At 40.8% G+C, this 23,713-nt stretch overlaps 1 protein-coding gene across 5 annotated transcripts in view; it reads left to right on the top strand.

The window, feature by feature from the left end:
• Nucleotides 1-23,713, top strand: part of ARHGEF9 (Cdc42 guanine nucleotide exchange factor 9) — a 515,595-nt gene that overhangs the window by 148,796 nt on the left and 343,086 nt on the right. For 4 of the 5 annotated variants that reach the window (XM_088834154.1, XM_055438785.2, XM_088834153.1 and 1 more), the window contains 2 exons: nt 6,871-7,015; nt 11,960-12,054. In XM_088834154.1, the coding sequence (XP_088690280.1) occupies nt 6,871-7,015; nt 11,960-12,054 (240 nt within the window). Of the gene's footprint in view, nt 1-6,858; nt 7,016-11,959; nt 12,055-23,713 lie in introns of all 5 variants that reach the window. The other variant, XM_088834156.1, reaches the window with a different exon arrangement.

The following is a 23,713-nucleotide window of genomic DNA, read 5'->3' as shown; positions in this document are numbered from 1 at the left end:
AGTATATTTTCCTTAAAGACATTATAGGCTATGGATAGTGTAACCTTAATTCAGAATGTGCCTTAGTAAAAGTACAGTTGGCTGACTTTCATCTTGTTTTTCTTAGCCTCTGACCGCTTTAGAGGCCCCTACCCCTGTCCTCTTAGCTTAAAGCTGCTTAGTTCTGGTATCCCTCCAAGCTCAGTTTCCAAAAGGCTGCGTCCTCCTGAATTGCATAGAATTTTGCAAGATCTTCAAGTCCTAACCCTCAGTACCTGTGAATGTGACCTTATTTGGGAATAGGGTGTTTGTAGATGCAGTCAAGTTAAAATGGCATCATACTGGATTAGTGTGGGCCCTAATCCAATGACTGATGTGTTTATGAGAATTGAGAAATTTGTACAATAACACAAAGACACAGGGAAGAAGACCATGGAATGACTGATACAAAGGTTGGAGTAATATACCTGCAAGCCAAGGAATTCCAAGGATTGCTGAGAGGTACCATGAGCTAGGAGGCAAGGAAATATTCATCCCTGGAGTGTTCATAGAGAGCATGTCCTTGCTGATACCTTGATTTCAACCTTCCAGCCACCAGAGCTGTGAGAAGAAATTCTGGTTGTTTAAGCCACTCAGTTTGTGGTGATTTGTTATGGCAGCCTTAATACAATGTATACTCCTCCAACTAGAGCTCTGGCCCCAGGTACAACCTGGAAAGCGATTTAATTAGGTTAATCAATATGGAGGTCTGTTTTCATCCTCACAGAGAATGGTAAACCCCTACCGCAAAATGATGTTGAAATTAGTGGAGTGTCAGTAGTTGTTACCAGAGAAGTGAAGATGTTCAGATCATATAAAGAGGATTTAGGGGCAAGTATCCCCAAAATCTTACTGTAGAATTTGACTTCATGCTCTGTGGGTATCTCCCCTTCCCTTTATCCAAAATCAAAAGAATTAAATGATCGAACCCCTTCCATTTCTGGGGCTCAGTTTTTTTCCCATCTGTTTAATGAGGGGGTTAGATTGTATGACCATAAGCGGCTTTCCAGCTCTAACAATTTATGGATCTAGGAGACAGAGTTAGTTAGGATTTAAGGAGAATTATAAAAAGCAACCTTGAGACCATGTCTAAGGATTCATACACATTTAGTACAGTAACTTGTACCTTCTACTGCTTTATTTTCAGTACTACCCAGTGGCTTTTGTTGTGCCTAAGAATTAACTGACTTTGATAACTTGTCTCAGCCCTTGGAATCTGGGTTACGAATTTGGCGGAGAACCTTACCCGTGTTGACCTAAAACAAATAGACTGCTAGATATTTCTCCAGCAAAGATGGGTTTCTTGGAAAGCTGCAAAGAAATGCAATTCATGGTCTTCAACTTTGGCAGGCCATGTATATGTCCTTGCACAGAAAGGGAAGGAGAACTCTTTTATACAGGAGAAAAGAAAGTTGGGAAGGCTATAGTAAATAAAGAGTCCATGGCTTTTCATTGGCTGAGTTCTTGCCAGGAAAGAATATGAGTCTTTCCTCTTCTTTTTGAGTTTTGCTATTGTTTCCAAACCAAACTTGGCCTACTCACCTGATGGGCAGCAAAGCCAATCTACTGACACTAGGTGGTGGGGAAGGAAAGTGCTAGGTCAATTTTCTCTCCCTTGGTTCTTATCTTGTCATAGCAAAGAATTTAAATGACAGAACAGGATAGCTCGGGGAGGCAAGGTTTATTGAGCAAGCAGTAAGCAGTACACTCTCGAGACATGAGAGCAGGCCAAACCCTGCAGGAGTGGCCCCATTCAATCTTGGCTTTCATTTTTATATCACTTTTACCCTCCCCTGGGTGGTACCTGGGGCTTAATTGCTTGTGCCCTATGAAAATGAGGCATGAGCCTGAGACCAAACAGGGAAGCGGATGTGCCAGGTATGTTTTCCCAGCAAAAGTCTTCAATCAGTTCTACAGTTCTCCTTTTTTTTTCTTTGTTCACACTCTGTGTGTGTGTGATCTCCTAGTCATCACTTCCTCTGACTGCAATTTTGGACCCTTTTCTTCCTACTCTAACTGCCTAACATGCCCCCCTCAAGAGATGGGAGGCCCAATTCTTTGGGAGTAGGGGCACCAAGATCTCTCTGACTATTTCCTGCTGAGCTGTGGTGGCAAGGGGTGTTGAGCCTACCCCTTTTGTTATTCTTAGGCCTTGGGGTCCTCAGGGTCTGGGTGACAGTGTTATCTAAGGGCAAGTGATAGATACCATCAGTATTTATCTGTAGTTCTGTGTATCCGCTCTGTAGCATTATGGCATTTTGTAATTCGGTTACCTGGGCAGAAATAAAATGAGTTAAGCAGTTGATAATGCATGGAACAACCATGAGCAGAATTAGTATGGTGACAACAGGGATCAGCAGGGGCAGTAGCCAACTCCAAATCCCTCCTTTCCAAGAGAAGATCCCAAAGAGGGACTGGAGCCAATCTGGAGGTGCCCCTGCTCAATCATTAAGATCTTGGGTGATTTATATGATCTTTTTGAAGACTGAAAAGCTTTCTTCAACTTTGATTGAGGTGTTAACTCCAAAACAGCAAGTCTCATTCAGGATGGCACAGGTTTCTCCTTTTTCTGCATTCAAAAGATCTAGAGCCTGCCTATTTTGGAGTGCCACCCCTGCCAAGCTGTCAATAGACTTTTGGGAGTAGGGGCACCAAGATCTCTCTGACTATTTCCTGCTGAGCTGTGGTGGCAAGGGGTGTTGAGCCTACCCCTTTTGTTATTCTTAGGCCTTGGGGTCCTCAGGGTCTGGGTGACAGTGTTATCTAAGGGCAAGTGATAGATACCATCAGTATTTATCTGTAGTCACTAATACTGTGTCACTATTGAGGGTGATGTTTGGCATGAGGGATGTGTTCTCATTAGTTGACAAATGGTGTTTCAGAAGGTGAGTGAAATGATATTAAGAGGGTGTGCAAGGAATGGTTAGTGTAGCATGGTCTTATTCATCATCCATTTCCACAATCTTGGTCAGGGTTTCAGAGATTTGTTCCCCATACATTCCCCAGATCCTCCCCCAATCTCAACTCAGATAGACGTATATAATTGTTTGTGGGCATCTGCAAACCAGGCTCCATTATTATTGTTAGGGAAGTTATTGGTATTGTTGTAGGTCTAGTATCCATACACTGTGCCACTTGTTTTCCAATTTTGGGGAAGAAGGTTCCATTTCCAGCCCCAAGGATTGGTGGTTAGACTTTCACATCAGGTAATTCTTTCTGAAGTGTGTCCTGGGAAGCTTTTAGCTTTAGCATATTTGAATCTAGCAACCCAGAGTTGAGAGTTCAGTAGCTCCATAGTCCAGTTACAGTGGAAGGATGAGTTAAGTGCCCCAATGAAGAGATCACTAGACATCTTTATGAGTGGTTTTTCATCTCACCAAGGGTAACTCACAAAGCATAAGGGCATGATGCCAGATATTGCTTCAACTTCCCCGACCTTTAAAATATTTTTTCTTTCTGAGTTAACTCATTTAGGTTTTGCAGAATTGAGAGTGGAACCTAACCAACTCCCATTGACTTGTGTTAGGTTGGCAAAGGGTACAGTAATGGCCAATAGGTAGCACTCAAGCAAGTTACCATTGGCAAAATTTTGTTTTATGGCCAGATCAGGCCATAAATCATACCCAACAGTGAGATTTGTTCAGGCGCTTGGTGACCTTGGTGATGGCCAGTCTTAAAGGATGTATCTATGAATAGCCTAAGCCAGCCAGACAGACAAGAAAGAGGTGTCACATCATGGTGTCTAAGGCATGAGACTTATGGGGTCTGAGTATAACAAATATGGAAAGAGTTTCCCTGGAAAAGAAAATCAAGAGGGTAACTGTAATAAAGTATAGGCGGAGCAGCAGGCTTAACCTGAGAAATTCAATTTCCTGAATATTCATCTGAATGGCACTAATCTGTAGTCTTGAATAGATATCAGAGGTCTCCCAGAGGTTCGCAGGTGAACTGAGCATCTTCTTTTTCCTTCTACAGCTTGACTCGAGAGTGGTGAATCTAGGAGTTGTGTCCTGGTACCTTGACTGCTGTAGTAATAAAAAAGTAGGGTATGGGACCTTCCATGTAGGAGGAAGTTGAGACCCTTGAGACTCATCTTTCCGAACTTTGCTTAGCACCTGGGTCCCAAGAGCATACAAAGGTGACTATTTGAGCTCCTTTGAGTCCTGATTATTTGCCCATAAGCACATCTCTCACTGAAATTGCCCAATAGTCATAGCATAGGAACAAAGGGCTTGGGTTTCTGGGTCTAGGAGGAGGTCATTTACATAGACAAAGGATCTCCCATATAATGTCTCACAGTTGCTAAGACTGACTTGTTTTCTAAGTACAATGTGAGTGCTAAAGAGCTAAATATAGGGCCTTTCTCCACCCCAAAGAGGTCTATTGGATTCTTTCTTATTGCTATTTTTATAAATTGGTTGACTCTCTCTACTTTTCCTGAGGACTGAGGTCTCCAGGCATAGTGTAGGTAATAGTTTATATCTAGAGCTTTTTGTTTGTTTGTTTGTTTGTTTTTATTTATTTTTTAAAAATTATTTATTTTAATTGGCGGCTAACTATTTTACAAAATTGTAGTGGTTTTTGTCATACATTGACATGAATCATCCATGGGTGTACATGTGTTCCCCATCTTGAACCCCCTCCCACCTCCCTTTCCATCCCATCCCTCAGGTCATCCCAGTGTGCCAGCCCTGGGGACCCTGTCTCATGCATCAAACCTGCACTGGTGATCTATTTCACATATGATAATATACATGTTTCAATGCTATTCTCTTAAATCATCCCACCCTTGCCTTCTCCCACAGAGTCCAAAAGTCTGTTTTTTTACATCTGTGTCTCTTTTGCTGTCTCGCATATAGGGTCATCGTTACCATCTTTCTAAATTCCATATATATATATATATATATATTAATATACTGTTGCAGTACCCAGGCTTCTCATTGCAGTGGCTTCTCCTGCTGTAGAACATGGGCTCTAGAGTGCCTGGGCTTCGATAGTTGTGGCACATGGGCTCAGTAGTTGTGGTTCCCAGGCTCTAGAGCATACGCTCAATAGTTATAGTTCACAGGCTTAGTTGCTCCATGGAATATGGGATCTTCCCAGACCAGGGAACCTATGTCTCCTGAATTGGCCAGCAGATTCTTTACCACTCTGCCACCAGGGAAGCCCCAAGAACATGTTCTTAGAGATGAAAAGGAAGTTTGGAGGGCTATAGTAAACAAAAAGCCCTCGGCTTTTCATTGACTTAGTCCTTGATAAGAAGGGCTTCCCCAGTAACTCAGATGGTAAATAATCTGCCTGCAATGCAGGAGATCCCTGGTTGGGATCCCTGGGATTTGATCCCTGGGTGGGGAAGATCCCCTAGAGAAGGGAATGGCAACCCACTCCAATATTCTTTCCTGGAGAATCTCCTGGATAAAGGAGCCTGGTGGGCTATAGTCCATAGGGTTGCAAAGAATTAGATATAACTGAGTGACTAACAGTTTCACTTCACTTGCTAGGAAAGAACTCTTCTTCTTGTTGGGCTCTGCTATCATTACAGGTCCTAAGAGCTCCCCGTTCTGATCTCTGGACTTTGTTTATTTTTTCTTTTTAACTTTTCATTTTGTATTGGAGTATAGTCAATGTTGCAATAATTTCTGGTGAATAGCAAAGAGACTCAGACATACATATACATGTAGCCATTCTTCCCTAAACTCCCCTCCCATACAGGATGTCTAATGAGGTGGATGAACCTAGAGCCTATTATACAAAGTGAAGTAAGTCAGAAAGAGAAAGACAGATACTGTATATTAATGCATGTATGGACTTTATTTAATTGAAGTTTTTATTAGTTTTTTACACTTGTTCCATCCAAATTGTTAACTTCTCTCCACATCCAATCTTCTCAGGGATGAATAGTACAGGTGAAAGAAACCTGTACTATGTTCATGTGACTTACGGATATTAAGAGGGAACTTTAAGAATGTCAACTCAAAGAACTATTTATCTTTTCTGGTCTGTAGTTAGATAGACCTACAATTTAGTAGTTGTGAGACTGTGGGCAACTCATTTATTTTTTCTGACCCTTGGTTTCCGTATTGTAAAATGGGCTACTAGCTACCTTATGGAGTAGTTATGAAGACTGAATGAGACAATATGCATAAATATACTCAGCAGGGTATCTAATACATAATATTGTGCTATACAGTTATTTCATAGATGTTAGTTACTTCCCTCTTTTTCCACTTGGAGGTCAGGATTTTGGAAAAGAAAGGTTGGGATAAAAAACAGATGGTTATGTTGATATCAAAGGAGAGGACTTGGTCTTAGCTAAAATGTGCTCTGGCAAGAGAAAGTTTGTCTTTCTTTCAATCATTGTCTCTCACTCTCTCATTCTCATTTTTGTGCTTTACATGCATTACCTCATTTTTGAATCCTAATAATTCTGCAAGTTAGGTGTTATCACAATCCCTTTTATGTAGTTGAAGAAACTGATACTTAGAGAGATAAATTAACTTGCCCCAGGCCTCACATTGAGTAAAGGTTAAAGTTTATAGCAGATGCAGAATCCTCACTTCCTCCATCTTAATAGTAACCAAACACACAAAAAATGCCTAAGAAAGAGTAAACAAACAGATACTATTTTCTTTAAATAGGTTAGTTTATTTTCCTTTTCTACACTCCTTGATGTCTTTTAAGCTCTTTGTATTTGGATCTTTGATCACATTTATTGATAATACATAGTAACCCTGCCTGAATTTGGAGGCTGGATCAGATGATATTTCAGATTGGAAGTTCTTTTGTTTAAGCAAAGTGTTGGCCCACACCCCAACCCCATGAGTAACTGATCCTGAACAGTTTTCTTTGCAGACTTTCCTTCCCCCAGCTGAACCATCACCAAGGACTGCACCACTCAAAATCCTTCTGGAAAAATGCCATTCTCTGTCCATCTCACAGAGCATCCCCATGGAGCTGGATCAAGTGGGTTGGAGGAGATCCAGGAAGCTTTGCACAGGTAAGCCTTTCATGCCCTTTTTTTTTTCTTGAGGTGGGACATGCTTGGCAGGCCTCATGAACAGACAGATTGTGTTGACATTACCCTACTTCTCTGACAACTCTTTCCCCCAGTTCCCTAGTACTCTTCCTCATTGGCACTTGAAAATTCACATTAGCAATGACAAGGTATCAATTTTTCCCTCTCCATGCTCTTCTTTTCTTATTTGAGGCCTTTAATCTCAATACACTCAAATATCCCATCTTGCTAAAGCCTTATTTCCCCCCCCAGACCCTCTATACCCAGTACCTTCCAGGTCTCATAAACTCTAGTTCCCCCTCTTCACCATTTTCATGGTACTCCTATATACACCTTCCTCCTGGTGTCAAATGGACTAGTCCCATTGTTCCCACCTCCCATGGTGTCATTCTAGCCCTGTCTCTCTTGCATCTTGCTTAGAATTACTCTCTGTGGGTCCAAATCCTTCCCTGTTTTGCTGACCACTGACCATGGAAAGCCCCTCAAGGCTCAAGGCAACTTCATTTACCTCACTCAAAACAGATTTCCCCCAACCAAAACCAGTTACCTCCTAGAACTTCAGGGTATACCCTTTCTAACTCAGGCCACTGACCCTGCCTGCTAGACTGTTGTCACTTGCAAGTAAAGCTCCATCTTTTGGTACAACTGGGAGAATCCATGCTCTCTTACCCATGGGCCTTAGACCACACACAAACAGTCTCCTAACAGACCCCACCACCAGTCATTTTTATAGCAACATAATTTGCATGAATACTAAGGATACACAAGATTTCATAACATTCCTTTCCAAAGTTTTCTATAGTGTCTACAAGCTCTGGGAACCTTGATCCTAGTTGTCTACGAGCCAAAGATTCCCTCAATCCCAAAAGATCTGTTGTTGCTCTGAACTGGCCACTTCTTTTATATTATCTTCAATTCATGTGTGGAGAACATGTGGGATGCTTTGACTTGGAGCTTATTTCCAACCCTGCGATTCCTTGCCAGAATTTCATTAAGGTAGGAGCCAAAGAAATTGCAAACTTGGATCTTTTGTAGCATCATATCCCTCAGAAACCCCCAGAAGCCAGCAAGGTGGTGAAAGGAAAGAGTGAAGAATTCTGAAGGGAGATAATCCTTCACTGTCAAAACTAAGAAGGTCCTTAGAGGTTGCTGAGTTCAGTTCAGTACAGTTCAGTCGCTTAGTCATGTCCGACTCTTTGCAACCCCATGAATCACAGCACGCCAGGCCTCCCTGTCCATCACCAATTCCCGGAGTTCACTCAAACTCATGTGCATCGAGTCGGTGATGCCATCCAGCCATCTCATTCTCTGTCATCCCCTTCTCCTCCTGCCCCCAATCCCTCCCTGCATCAGAGTCTTTTCCAGTGAGTCAACTCGTCGCATGACGTGGCCAAAGTATTGCAGTTTCAACTTTAGCATCAGTCCTTCCAATGAACACCCAGGATTGATCTCCTTTAGAATGGACTGGTTGGATCTCCTTGCAGTACAAGGGACTCTCAAGAGTCTTCTCCAGCAACACAGTTCAAAAGCATCAATTCTTCGGCGATCAGCTGTCTTCATAGTCCAACTTTTACATCCATACATGACCACGGGAAAAAACATAGCCTTGACTAGACGGACCATTGTTGGCAAAGTAATGTCTCTGCTTTTTAATATACTATCTAGGTTGGTCATAACTTTCCTTCCAAGGAGTAAGCGTCTTTTAATTTCCTGGCTGCAATAAGCATCCGCAGTGATTTTGGAGCCCCAAAAAATAAAGTCTGACACTGTTTCCACTGTTTCCCTATGAAATAATGGGACCAGATGCCATGATCTTTGTTTGCTGAATGTTGAGCTTCAAGCCAACCTTTTCACTCTCCTCTTTCATTTTCATCAAGAGGCTTTGAGTGCCTCTTCACTTTCTGCCATAAGGGTGGTGTCATCTGCATATCTGATGTTATTGATATTTCTCCTGGTAATCTTGATTCCAGCTTGTGCTTGTTCCAGCCCAGCTTTCCTCATGATGTACTCTGCATATAAGTTTAATAAGCAGGGTGACAATATACAACCTTGACGTACTCCTTTTCCTATTTGCAACCAGTCTGTTGTTCCATGCCCAGTTCTAACTGTTGCTTCCTGACCTGCATACACATTTCTCAAAAGGCAGGTCAGGTGGCCTGGTATTCCCATCTCTTTCAGAATTTTCCACAGTTTGTTGTGATCCACACAGTCAAAGGCTTTGGCATAGTCAATGAAGCAGAAATAGATGTTTTTCTGGAACTCTCTTGCCTTTTTCATGATCCAGAGGATGTTGGCAATTTGATCTCTGGTTCGGCTGCCTTTTCTAAAACCAGCTTGAACATCTGGAAGTTCACGGTTCGCATATTGCTGAAGCCTGGCTTAGAGAATTTTGAGCATGACTTTACTAGCGTGTGAGATGAGTGCAATTGTGCAGTAGTTTGAGCATTATTTGGCATTGCCTTTCTTTGGGATTGGAATGAAAACTGACCTTTTCCAGTCCTGTGGTCACTGCTGAGTTTTCCAAATGTGCTGGCATATTGAGTGCAGCACTTTCACAGCATCATCTTTCAGGGTTTGAAATAGCTCCACTGGAACTCCATCACCTCCACTAGCTTTGTTCGTAGTGATGGTTTCTAAGGCCTACTTGATTTCACATTCCAAGATGTCTGGCTCTAAGTGAGTAATCACACCATCGTGATTACCTTGGTTGTGAAGATCTTTTTTGTACAGTTCTTTTGTGTATTCTTGCCACCTGTTCTTTATATCTTCTGTTTCTGTTAGGTCCTTTAGATATGCTTAATGACTGAGACAGGTGTTAGAAGACCTGAGTTCTCTTTCTGGTTTTCTTTCTTTTTTTTTTTTTTAATTGAAATGTGGTCAATTTAGAGTATTATGTTAGTTTCATGGGCATGTCATAGCGATTCAGTATTTTTGCTGATTATATTCCATTATAGGTTATGGGTAAGATAGTAGGTATAACTACCTATACTACATAGTATATCCTTGTTGCTTATCCATTTTATATATAATAGTTTATATTATTAAAAATTTCATTTTTCTAGCCAATAAATGGAATAAATGCGCAAATTCCAAAACAGTTGCAATATAGACTATTTCACAACATTTTAAATCTACTTAGTAGTCCATTTTTGCATTTTGTCTCTTGTAAGCAAATACACTAGATTAAAACAACAGCACCCTTAACCCCAAGTTCAGTGCCTGGCTATTTCCAATATTTATTTTGAGGACAAAATAAAGCAGAGGCAATTACTTTTCTTGAACATTTTATTTCCATTCAGAGCTTAGCAATTACTTTAGCTTCACATTATTCTTTCATAAATGATAACCAAATGGCCTATATAAGTGGTTAGAATCATAAAACTATTGTAAGCCAAGTCATGGTATATATATATAAATTTAAAATAAAATGACAACTATACTGGTACATATTTGTTTTGAACCCTACCAAATTATGCCAAAATAACAAGCTTTATTAAAGAATGAGTTACTTGGGTAGACAGGGGGATGAAGAGTTATATCATCAAAAATTATTAGGAAAATGGTAGGCCAAAAAAAAAAAATTCTACAATTTTAACCAAATAAAGGAGGAAAGAAAAGTACAACATTGGGGTGATAACAATTCAGGAAAACACATTCACCATCCATCACAGACTTGCTCACCACATCAAGAGCACAGCACCAGGCTCTTCAGGCATTGCTACTCTCCCACTAAGTTTCTTTATGTGGAACATAAACCTACATTTATGGTAACAACAGGATTTTATACTGCTCTTTAATCTCACAGCAAAAAAAAAAAACAGGAAAAATTTGTTAGGGCCAGACTGAACCTCAGACCATGTCTTTCAGACCACGTGTGTCTATTAATCTCATACTCCTAATTTATCCCTCTCTCCTTAACTCTCTTCTTTGGCAATCACAATCTTATTTTCTATATCTGTGAGTCTGTTTCTGTTTTGCATATTGATTTACTTTAATTTTATTTTATATTTTACCTGCAATTTGTAGCATATAGTACATTCTTTCTCTGACTTATTAGACTAAGCATATTATTCTCTAGGTGCATCCACATTGCTGCAAATGTCAATATTTCATTATTTCTGTGGCTTCAGGATCTTTTGTGGTTCCATATACATTTTGGGAGTGCTTCCCTCATAGCTCAGTTGGTAAAGAATCTGCCTGCAATGCAGGAGACTCCGGTTCAATTCCTGGGTCAGGAAGATCCACTGGAGAAGGGATAGGCTTCCCATTCAGTATTCTTGGACTTCCCTTGTGGCTCAGCAGGAAAAGAATCCACCTGCAATGTGGGAGACCTGGGTTCAGTCCTTGGTTGAGAAGATCCCTGGGAGAAGGGAAAGGCTACCCACTCCAGTATTCTGGCATGGAGAATTCCATGGACTGTATAGTCCATGGGGTCACAAAGAGTAGGACACAACTGAGCAACTTTCACTTCACATACATTTTGGGATAATTTGTTATAGTTTTGTGAAAAATGTCATGAGTATTTTGGTAGGGATTACTTTACGTCTGTAGATTGCTTTGGGGAGTATGGCCATTTAAACAGTATTACTTCTTACAGTTCAAGAGCACTGGATATCTTTCCATCCCTTTTATCATCTCCAATTTCATTCATTAATATTATAGTTTTCAGAGTGTAGGTTTTTCAACTCCTTGGTTAAGTTTCCTTCTGTGTAGCTTTATGTGATTTTTAAATGCTACTTTAAAAAAATTTTCTCTTTCCGATATTTCTCCCCATTACTGGAATCACTTGAGCATGACCTTACCTCCCGTGCCTCATTCACCTCAGTTCTGGTGGTTCTGAGTGGTTACTAGGTTGACCAGCAGCCAGAACCTCTCTAAAAGAAGTTGCAGTCGGTATTCAATCTAAAGGGTATTCTTTTACCACAGATAACTTTGACCAGGGCTCCAAGACACTAGAAACCTGCAAGAACATTGGTGGATACTTGAAACCTCAGGGACCAGGAACTGAGCATATTAATGAGGTAAGATCTCTTTTCTTAGTTCCTTTGGAACTTACTGGACATCCAAAATCATTTATTTTCTCCAAGCTTTCTTTTTATTAGACAAATTGCAAATATTAGAGCTTCCAGTATGTGGAATGGAAACAATTTTTAAAATGGTTTTAAAATGGGTTTATTTTAAGACTACCAAAAAAAAAAAATGGGAGCATTAACCTTTTCTCCCTGAGGTTAATTTTCCTATGAGATAAATTGAGGACTTTTTATGACTTACACACACCCTGCTTCTGCCAATGTATTTGGCTTTCTTTCCTGTAGCAGACTGGATGGTGGACTGTGAGATTTTTAAGGCATATGTAATTTGATTTACATTTATTATATCCTTTGGGTTCATGATCATCTTCGGTGCTAACTGGTGGCATGTTTATATGCATTTCCTTGGAGAAGATGTTTTATAAATGCAGATGTAATACCTGATGCTTAGGGGTTCAGAGGCTTCTCTTCCTCTCTGTCTTCATATCCATGTCTGTTGAGTACTTATGTGAGTGTAGTAAGTGTAGTTTTTTTTTGTTATATCTCTGTGCATATGCATGCTTGTTCACATATCAGTTCAGTTCAGTCGCTCAGTCGTGTCCGACTCTCCGCGACCCCATGAATCACAGCACGCCAGGCCTCCCTGTCCATCACCAACTCCCGGAGTACACTCAAACTCATGTCCACAGAGTCGGTGATGCCATCCAGCCATCTCATTCTCCGTCGTCCCCTTCTCCTCCCGCCCCCAACCTTTCCCAGCATCAGAGTCTTTTCCAGTGAGTCAACTCGTCGCATGAGGTGGCCAAAGTATTGCAGTTTCAGCTTTAGCATCAGTCCTTCCAATGAACACCCAGGATTGATCTCCTTTAGAATGGACTGGTTGGATCTCCTTGCAATACAAGGGACTCTCAAGAGTCTTCTCCAACACCACAGTTCAAAAGCATCGATTCTTCGGCGATCAGCTTTCTTCACAGTCCAACTCTCACATCCATACATGACCACGGGAAAAACCATTGCCTTGACTAGACGGACCTTGGTTGGCAAAGTAATGTCTCTGCTTTTTAATATACTATCAAGGTTGGTCATAACTTTTCTTCCAAGGAGCAAGCGTCTTTTAATTTCATGGCTGCAATATACCTACTAATATATTTGCATCTTTGTCCATCTACATATCTGAATTAGAGTACTTCTTTTATGCATGTATGGTTGTCCTTGAGCATGACTACAATGTGTTTTTTTAACCGAAGTCTTTGTGTGTGCCCCCCTTTCTGTCTCTCCCTTTCTATATACCTGTATCTCTCTATATCAATATATTTTTATCTGAGTTTATCTTTGGGTATTTTGACATTCGATACTTTTTTGTATGCATTTGTATCTATGGGCCTGTTAATTTGCACCTTTTTGCTTGAGGTGTGTGCAGATACCTGTTTTCTAATATGTCTCTATGTCTGCATGAGTCAGTCTATGTGGGAACAAGTAGCTACAGCTCTGTGGTTAAACCCTGGTGAGAAATTACAGCTAAGAATTCAATCCCCAGAGATATCTGGCCTAGTGACTTAGCTTTCACTAATCATTACTCTCCAACTTGAATATTCTTGCTCAGAAATAGACACCTAGTCACAGCAGTTCAAACCTGTTGCATGACAAAAGCTCTTGGTCAGGGAGAGGTGTCATGAAGTTGAGAGTTTTGTTTAGTTTTGTTAGTTTGGTAGTTGCAAAGTGTGGTCCCGAGGAAAAGTTCTATGGCACTTGGCTTGCCTTCTGTTTGCTGCCTCTGCTCACTTGCTTTCTTGCCAGCCTTTCCTCACTTGAATTCCTTGGTCCAGATTCAAACTGGTTCATTACTCCTAATACAAAGGGCATCAACAGACAAATCTGAACACCTGTTTTCATTTCAGCCAGATCTCCATGCTGGTCCTCTTTTTACTCAGAGAACAAATGATCAGCATACTTCTAATCAATAGTTTTTGTATGCTCAAAGGCAACAACTATTCATGTGTGATAAGGCCCTTGCTTTGGGAAAGCCAGACTTTGTGAGGCCTCAGGAAGTGAAATCCAGGGAGGTGGTTCCAGCAAGATAAAGTGTCCAGACTCAATGATTAAAGGGAATGATGGAAGTCACCAAGAAATCCTTGGGGAATTCTACGGCATTCACAGTACTTGAAATACTTAAGCAACTGTTTTTGTAGTCCTGGTCCATCCTTGGTCTTTTTATGAGAGTAATAATAGTAATAAAAATGGCTTACATCAAATGGTCTGGATTCTCAGGAAGAAAGGAACTTTAAAATCCAAGGCTAGAAAGATAATACAGTTAGATGTAGTATAATTAACACAGACTTGATAATCAAGACACCCAAGTCCAATACTGGTTTTGCTAATGTTAGCTAATCTTAAGGTTGTTTAAGATCAACTTGAGACTCTGACTCTGTTAAATAGGGGCAATAATACGATGCCTTTCCCTCCCAGGATATGAAGCTCCAAAGGCCCCTATTGATCAGTTATACCTTTAGCTTATAAAAGATACTCTTGTTACTCTGGAGTTTCCAAGGGTTTTGGAAGCTCATGTGCCAGGAGCTGGGGACAAGGACCAAATATTTAACTTTTATTATACCACAGTACCCAAAGTTCCCTTCTGATGGCAAGCCATTGAAATAGTACTAAATGAAGAGTCAGAAGCCCTGGGCTCTAGGCCTGGCCTTGGGTAACTTGGGGGCCTTTCTCTTCCTTCACATCCCTAGGCCTACGTTCCTTCCTCTTGAAAAAAAAAAAAAAAAGGATGCCCTCAGATGTCCCTTTAGCCTAACCAAAGGTGTATTGTGGTATCCAAAGAGGTATCCATGGCTATACTCATAAAACCAGGCCCCACTATTATCTGGATTGCCCAGGAAATAGGTGCTCCAGGGCACCTATAGAGAAAGCAGCACTGGATAGATCAAAGTGATTAGAGATGTTCTTTTTTTCCTTCTGCTCCACTTAATTCCAGGGCTGAAACTAAGATGAGGTGAGTAAGGCACACAATTTAAGGAGGGTGCCAAAAAAACTCAATAATAAGTATAAATAATATTTTAATAAAATACTTTAAAATACTGAAATTAATGTAAAAATTCACATGTGACAAAATATCAGAATTTAAAATAAATACAGGATCAGTATTACTGATTTTTCTTTTTTTCCTTGGTTTACAATATGGCTTGGCACAACATTGCTCAACTTCCTTTCATTTCTCTCCAGCTGACAAATTATACCTCAATAAGGGATCCAAGATAAAGCTTGATTTCTGCATTATGACAATTGGGTTTGTGACTTACTCTTTTAAAAAAGTGACTATCTCTGGAGCTAGACAGTGTGTTATCCTGTTTGGTCTGCTATATTACCTTGTGACCTCAGACAAATTGCTTAACTATTCTGTGTCACAGTTTCTTTTATAAACTAGGAATAAGACTAATACCTACTTCTTAGGGCCATTCTGAGAGCTAAAGTAATTAATATATGTGAATATATAAACAAGAAATCTGGCATGTGGTATGTGCCTGGTGAATATTTGCTTTTGTTATATTTGGAAAGATTTTAGTTTACAACAACTTAAAGATTAAGGATGATAATACATTAGAGGGCTAAGGCTGTCTGTTGTATCATCCTTCCTGTTGCTCTGTAAAAACTTCTGAAAGGAGTACAATGTTGCTTGAGACATAAAGATGAAGTAAATTCATTCTGAAAGTTGCTTTTGTTTATTGCGATGCTTGTGACAGATAGTTTTAAATTTTGAAAGCCACTCATTGCTTTGATCTATTTAAACTATTCAGAAAGTGTTGAACTATTTTTGATGAGTTTGTTTCCTACACTGTGGCTTCATGGCCACTCTAGGCAGCCTAGCAAGTAGAACTTCCTTCAGGTGCTTAGCCATGCTCCACTGACATAGCCTAGGACTGATTGATCAGTTAATTTAACTCTCATCAGGTTAATAGGGATTACATGAGTGCCTACTTTGTACCAGGTCCTGTGCTGAGCCCTCAGGATATAGGAAAGGGTCAAACCCAGTTCCTTTCAAGAGACTCCCACTTCAGTGGTAAAGAAAGACACAGTCTCTTCTAACTTAAAACCAGTCTCCCCTTTCTCTGTCTGTATTAGTTAAGGCTCTCCAAAGAACAGAATCTATATATATTTGTATTTAATCACATACATAAAGAGATTTATTATGAGGAATTGGCTCATATAATTGTGGAGACTGGAAAATCCAATCTACAGACTGCACCAAGTGGGCTGAATTCAAGGGGAGTCAATATTCCATTTAGAAGGAGGAAGAACTGAAGTTCCAGTTAAAATCTAAAGGCAGTGCACTGGAAAATACTCTTTTTCTTGGGGCCTTCTATCAAGGCCTTTAACTGATTGGAAGAGGCCCACTCATATTATAGAGGGAAATCTACTTTACTGATTAAAAAGTTAATCTAGTGAAAACATCCAGGAAGAAACACTCACACAAACCTATTTAAAACAAAATGAGAGGGAAATAGTCACGATAATTATAGTCCTCATTTCTATCAGTTCAGTATCAGTATCAGTTCAGTTGGTCAGTCGTGTCCAACTCTTTGCGACCCCATGAATCACAACACGCCAGGCCTCCCTGTCCATCACCAACTCCCGGAGTTCACTCAAACTCATGTCCATCGAGTCAGTGATGCCATCAAGCCATCTCATTCTCTGTCGTCCCCTTCTCCTCCCTCCCCCAATCCTTCCCAGCATCAGAGTCTTTTCCAGTGAGTCAACTCGTCGCATGAGGTGGCCAAAGTATTGGAGTTTCAGCTTTAGCATCAGTCCTTCCAATGAACACCCAGGACTGATCTCCTCTAGAATGGACTGGTTGGATCTCCTTGCAGTACAAGGGACTCTCGAGTCTTCTCCAGCAACACAGTTCAAAAGCATCTATTCTTCGGTGATCAGCTTTCTTCACAGTCCAACTCTCACATCCATACATGACCACTGGAAAAATCATAGCCTTGACTAGACGGACCTTGGTTGGCAAAGTAATGTTTCTGCTTTTTAATATACTATCTAGGTTGGTCATAACTTTCCTTCCAAGGAGTAAGCATCTTTTAATTTCATGGCTGAAATCAGCATCCGCAGTGATTTTGGAGCCCCCCAAAATAAAGTCTGACTCTGTTTCCACTGTTTCCCCATCTATTTCCCATGAAGTGATGGGACCAGATGCCATGATCTTTGTTTGCTGAATGTTGAGCTTCAAGCCAACCTTTTCACTCTCCTCTTTCACTTTCATCAAGAGGCTTTTGAGTTCCTCTTCACTTTGGTCGCATAATCATAGCTAGTATTCATAACCACATTCTTCCACTATCCATTCAGTATTCCCTTTACTCTCAACAAAAGCCTCAGCTGACTGTAGTTCTTTACCTGACAGAGTGACCAAAACCTTCATTTCTGAAAAGTCAAGGTCATTAGCAGTCTTATCTGGCTTGGGTTGTCATAGTTTTCCACTGACTTTTAATCACTGGCATGGTAATAGTAAGAGATGCCATAAGGGATCTCATGTACCCCAGACATGTTCTTCCTTACTTCCATTGTGAAATAACAGTCCAATTCCTCGTTGATAGTCAGGCATGATCACCCCAACCATCAGAGTAAATGCATTACATGCAAATTGATTTAGAGACAAAATTTTGAGGACATAAGCAGAAGTTCTATATATGTGCTATGAAATCCCAGATGATGAGTTACATCTGACTAGGGGGAGCGGGGGCAGAAGAGGATCATGTGAACTTTCATAGACTGCTCATTTTTGAGCTGGGATTTGAAGGACCCTCTGGAAATTCAGTGCTGATTTAAACCAAAGATATCCTCCAAGGGAGGATACAAGGCCTTTGAATGAGAAACTGCAATGTTCTCTGCCTTAGCCAAGGCATGTAAAACACATGCTTATGTTAAACTGGGAAATCAGAGAAGGTGGAACTCAAGTTATTTTCTTAGCCAAAGCCAGTGTTCTACACTCAGTCCTCCCTTCACCTCTCACAGTGTTTTCTTTATTTCTTAATTTTTATTTTTCTAATTAATTTATTTATTTTAAATAGCATACCAAGGGAACATTTCATGCAAAGGTGGGCTCAATAAATGACAGAAATAGTAGGGACCTAACAGATCTTCTATGTCAGCAATAGCAGGAATTGAACTCACATCCCGTACATTAGAAGGCAAAGTCTTAACCACTGGACCCCCAGGGAAATCCCAAGATAATCACGATGCTGTGATCACAGACCTAGAGCGAGACATCTTGGAATGTGAAGACAAGGGGGCCATAGAAAGCATCACTAAAAACAAAGCTAGTGGAGGTGATGGAATTCCAGTTGAGCTATTTCAAATTCTATAAGATGATGCTGTGAAAGTACTGCACTCAATATGCCAGCACATTTGGAAAACTCAACAGTGGCCACAGGACTGGAAAAGGTAGGTTTTCATTCCAATCCCAAAGAAAGGCAATGCCAAAGAATGCTCAAACTACCGCACAACTGCACTCACCTCACACGCTAGTAAAGTCATGCTCAAAATTCTCCAAGCCAGCCTTCAGCAATACGCGAACCGTGAACTTCCAGATGTTCAAGCTAGAAAAGGCAGAGGAACCAGAGATCAATTTGCCAACATCCACTGGATCATGGAAAAGGCAAGAGAGTTTCAGAAAAACATCTATTTCTCCTTCATTGACTATGCCAAAGCCTTTGACTGTGTGGATCACAACAAACTGTGGAAAATTCTGAAAAAGATGGGAATACCAGACCACCTGACCTGCCTCTTGGGAAACCTGTATGCAGGTCAGGAAGCAACACTTAGAACTGGACATGGAACAACAGATTGGTTCCAAATAGGAAAACGAGTACTTCAAGGCTGTATATTGTCACCCTGCTTATTTAACTTATATGCAGAGTACATCATGAGGAACGCCGGGCTGGAGAAGCACAAGCTAGAATTAAGATTGCTGGGAGAAATATCAATAACCTCAGATATGCAGATGACACAACCCTTTTGGCAGAAAGTGAAGAGGAACTAAAAAGCCTCTTGATGAAAGTGAACGAGGAGAGTGAAAAAGTTGGCTTAAAGCTCAACATTCAGAAAACAAAGATCATGGCCTCTGGTCCCATCACTTCATGGGAAATAGATGGGGTAACAGTGGAAGCAATGTCAGACTTTATTTTGTTGGGCTCCAAAATCACTGCGGAATCTGATTTCAGCCATGAAATTAAAAGATGCTTACTACTTGGAAGGAAAGTTATGACCAACCTAGATAGCATATTTAAAAGCAGAGACATTACATTGCCAACCAAGGTCCATCTAATCAAGGCTATGGTTTTTCCAGAGGTCATGTATGGATGTGAAAGTTGGACTGTGAAGAAAGCTGATCGCTGAAGAATGGATGCTTTTGAACTGTGGTGTTGGAGAAGACTCTTGAGAGTCCCTTGGAGTGCAGGGAGATCCAACCTAAAGCATTCTAAAGGAGATCAATCCTGGGTGTTCATTGGAAGGACTGATGCTAAAGCTAAAGCTCCAATACTTTGGCCACTTCATGCGACGAGTTGACTCACTGGAAAAGATTCTGATGCTGGGAGGGACTGGGGGCAGGAGGAGAAGGGGACGACAGAGAATGAGATGGCTGGATAGCATCACCGACTTGATGGACATGAGTTTGAGTGAACTCCGGGAGTTGGTGATGGACAGGGAGGCCTGGCATGCTGTGATTCATGGGGTCGCAAAGAGTCAGACACAACTGAGCAACTGAACTGAACTGAACTGAACAGATCTTCATGACCAAGATAACCACGATGGTGTGATCACTCACCTAGAGCCAGACATCTTAGAATGTGAAGTCAAGTGGGCCTTAGAAAGCATCACTACGAACAAAACTAGTGGAGGTGATGGAATTCCAGTTGAGCTATTTCAAATCCTGAAAGATGATGCTGTGAGAGTACTGCACTCAATATGCCAGCACATTTGGAAAACTCAGCAGTGGCCACAGGACTGGAAAAGGTCACTTTTCATTTCAATCCCAAAGAAAGGCAATGTCAAAGAATGCTCAAACTACAGCACAATTGCACTCATCTCACATGCTAGTAAAATCATGCTCAAAATTCTCTAAGCCAGGTTTCAGCAATACGTGAACCGTGAACTTCAAGATGTTCAAGTTGGTTTTAGAAAAGGCAGAGGCACAAGAGACCAAATTGCCAACATCTTCTGGATCATGGGAAAAGCAAGAGAGTTCCAGCAAAACATCTATTTCTGCTTATTGACTATGCCAAAACCTTTGACTGTGGATCACAATAAACTTTGGAAAATTCTGAAAGAAATGGGAATACCAGACCACCTGCCTCTTGGGAAACCTATATGCAGGTCAGGAAGCAACAGTTAGAACTGGACATGGAACAACAGACTGGTTCCAAATAGGAAAACGAGTACATCAAAACTGTATATTGTCACCCTGCTTATTTAACTTATATGCAGAGTGCATCATGAGGAATGCTGGGCTGGAAGAAGCACAAGCTGGATTCAGATTGCCAGGAGAAATATCCATAACCTAGATATGCAGATGACACCACCCTTATGGCAGAAAATGAAGAGGAACTCAAAAGCCTCTTGATGAAATTGAAAGAGAAGAGTGAACAAGTTGGCTTGAAGCTCAACATTTAGAAAACTAAGATCATGGCATCCGGTCCCATCCCTTCATGGGAAATAGATGGGGAAACAGTGTCAGACTTTATTTTTTGGGGCTCCAAAATCACAGTGGATGGTGACTGCAGCCATGAAATTAAAAGATGCTTGTTCCTTGGAGGAAAAAGTTATGACCAATCTAGACAGCATATGAAAAACCGGAGACATTTTTTGCCAACAAAGGTCCATCTAGTCAAGGCTATGGTTTTTCCCGTGGTCATGTATGGATGTGGAAGTTGGAGTATAAAGAAAGCAGATCGCTGAAGAATTGATGCTTTTGAACTGTGGTGTTGGAGAAGAGTCTTGAGAGTCCCTTGGACTGCAAGGAGATCCAACCAGTCCATCCTAAATGAAATCAGTCCTCAATATTTATTGGAAGGACTGATGTTGAAGCTGATGACCCAGTACTTTGGCCACCTCATTCTAAGAGCTGACTCATTGAACAAACCCTGATGCTGGGAATGATTGAAGGCAGGAGGAGAAGGGGATGACAGAAGGTGAGATGGTTGGATGGCATCACCGACTCAATGGACATGAGTTTGTGTCAACTCTGGGAGTTGGTGTTGGACAGGGAGGCCTGGCATGCTGCAGTCGATGGGGTCGCAAAGAGTCGGACACACTGAGTGACTGAAGTGAACTGAACTGAACTGTTCATGGGGTTCTCAAGGTAAGAATACTGAAGTGGTTTGCCAATCCCTTTCTCAGTGCACCTCGTTTTGTCACAACTCTCCACTATGATCTGTTCATCTTAGTTGGCTCCACAAGGCATGGCTCATAGTTTCACTGAGTTAGACAAGGCTGTTATCCATGTGATCAGTTTCATTAATTTCCTGTGATTGTGGTTTTCATCCTGTCTGCCCTCTGATGGATAAGGTTAAGAGGTTTATGGAAGCTTCCTGATGGGAGTGACTGACTGTGGAGGAAACTGGGTCTTTTTCTGAAGGGCTGCTGCTGCTGTTGCTAAGTCGCTTCAGTCATGTCCGACTCTGTGCGACCCCATAGACGGCAGCCCACCAGTCTCCCCCGTCCCTGGGATTCTCCAGGCAAGAACACTGGAGTGGGTTGCCATGTCCTTCTCCAATGCATTAAAGTGAAAAGTGAAAGTGCAGTCATTCAGTCGTGTCTGACTCTGAAGGACAGGGTTCAGTAAATCTCTAATCCAATTTTCTGGTGATGTAAACATTTAGTAATATTTAATTATCTTTATTATAATCATTATCAGTTTTGTTTTATGCATGTCTTCTTGGTTCTACTAAATCAGTAATTATTCCTACCAAGAAAACATGCAAAATATTACCAAACACCTTGTATTACTCACCACTTTCAAATACTCTTGTGGATAGAAAACTCTCCTCATAGACTTATTTAGCTATTATCTGTTTTACTTTTCACTGCTTGACTTCATTATTATTAAAAAAAAAAAAACAAACTATTCTTGACATCTCTTCAGGGAATCTGACCTTGGGTAAGTAGCATTAACCTCTCTTTGGTTTAGTATTCTTTTATGTATGATAGGATTATTAATAATAATACCTACTTTCTAAGTTTGCTGTAAAACACTTAGAACAGTGTTTGGTTTAAAAATTGTTGTTCAGTTTCTCAGTTGTGTCCAATTGTTTGCAACCCCATGGACTGCAGCATGCCAGGCTAGCCTGTCCTTCACTATCTGCCAGAATTTGCTCAGATTCATATCCATTAAGTCAGTGATGCTATCTATCTCATCCTCTGCTACCCTCTTCTCCTTTTACCTTCAGTCTTTCTAAGCATCAGAGTCTTTTCCAATGAATCAGCTCTTCCCATTAGGTGGCCAAACTATTGGAACTTCAGCTTTAGCATTATTCCTCCAATGAATATTCAGGGTTGATTTACTTTAAAGTTGAATGCTTTGTTCTCTTTGCTGTCCAAGGGACTCTCAAATGTCTTCTCTAGCACCTCACTTTGAAAGTATCAATTCTTTGGCTCTCAGTCTTCTTTATGGTCCATGTCTCACATCCATACATAACTACTGGAAAAACCACGATTGAGTGAGTGAAAGTCACTCAGTAATATCCTACTCTTTTAGACTCCATGGACTATACAGTCCATGGAATTCTGTAGGCCAGAATACTGGAGTTGGCAACCTTTCCCTTCTCCAGGGGATCTTCACAACCCAGGCCTCCCGCATTACAGGCATATTCTTTATCAGCTGAGCCACAAAGGGAGGCCAAGAATACTGGAGTGAGTAGCCTATCCCTTCTCCAGTGGATCTTCCTGACCCAGGAATTGAACCAAGGTCTCCTGCAATGTGAGCATATTCTTTACCAACCGTAGCTTTGACAATACAGATCTTTATCAGCTAGACAAGGAATTTATTGAGGTATACTTCAGTTATCACACAATTTACCCATTTAAATGTACAGTTTAATAATTTTTAGTCATATATTTCTTTTTGTGTATAGTATGCCAATATTTTTTAGAGTAAATACTAATAAGTAAAATTGTTTGTTTTTAGGTTAGTCACATTTAAAACTTGAATTGGCACTGCCAAATGACTTCCAAAAACACTGTTCTGACCCCATCTCCACTCTCCAGAAACATGTAAGAGGAAAAGTATTCCTGTACTTTCATTAACATTTAATATTATCAGACATTTACACTTCTGTCACACTGATGGGGCTAAAATGATCATTTTTGGCTGCTTAAATTTGCATTTTCCTGGTTATCAGTGAAGCTGTCATCTTGTCCTGCTGAAGTTAGGAGTAGGGGCAAGGTTGGGAGAAGTTGGGGTGTGGAGGTTAGCCTGATAAGTCCAATTTTAGACATGTTGGATTTGATAGGTTCAGGAGGCAGTAGTGACTTGGGCCTAAACTTTGGAAAAAAGTGTAGAGTTGAAAATACGATCTTGGGAGGCTTCCAGATGCTCAGAAAAATTTTGAGACTCAATGATAGTTCCTAAGGAGAGTGTGAACAG

This window comes from Moschus berezovskii, chromosome X (genome assembly GCF_049115385.1).
Source record: "Moschus berezovskii isolate FMDL1 chromosome X, NW_MosBer_1.0, whole genome shotgun sequence".
Classification (NCBI taxonomy): Eukaryota; Metazoa; Chordata; class Mammalia; order Artiodactyla; family Moschidae; genus Moschus; species Moschus berezovskii.
This window is presented reverse-complemented; position numbering and strand designations above follow the sequence as displayed.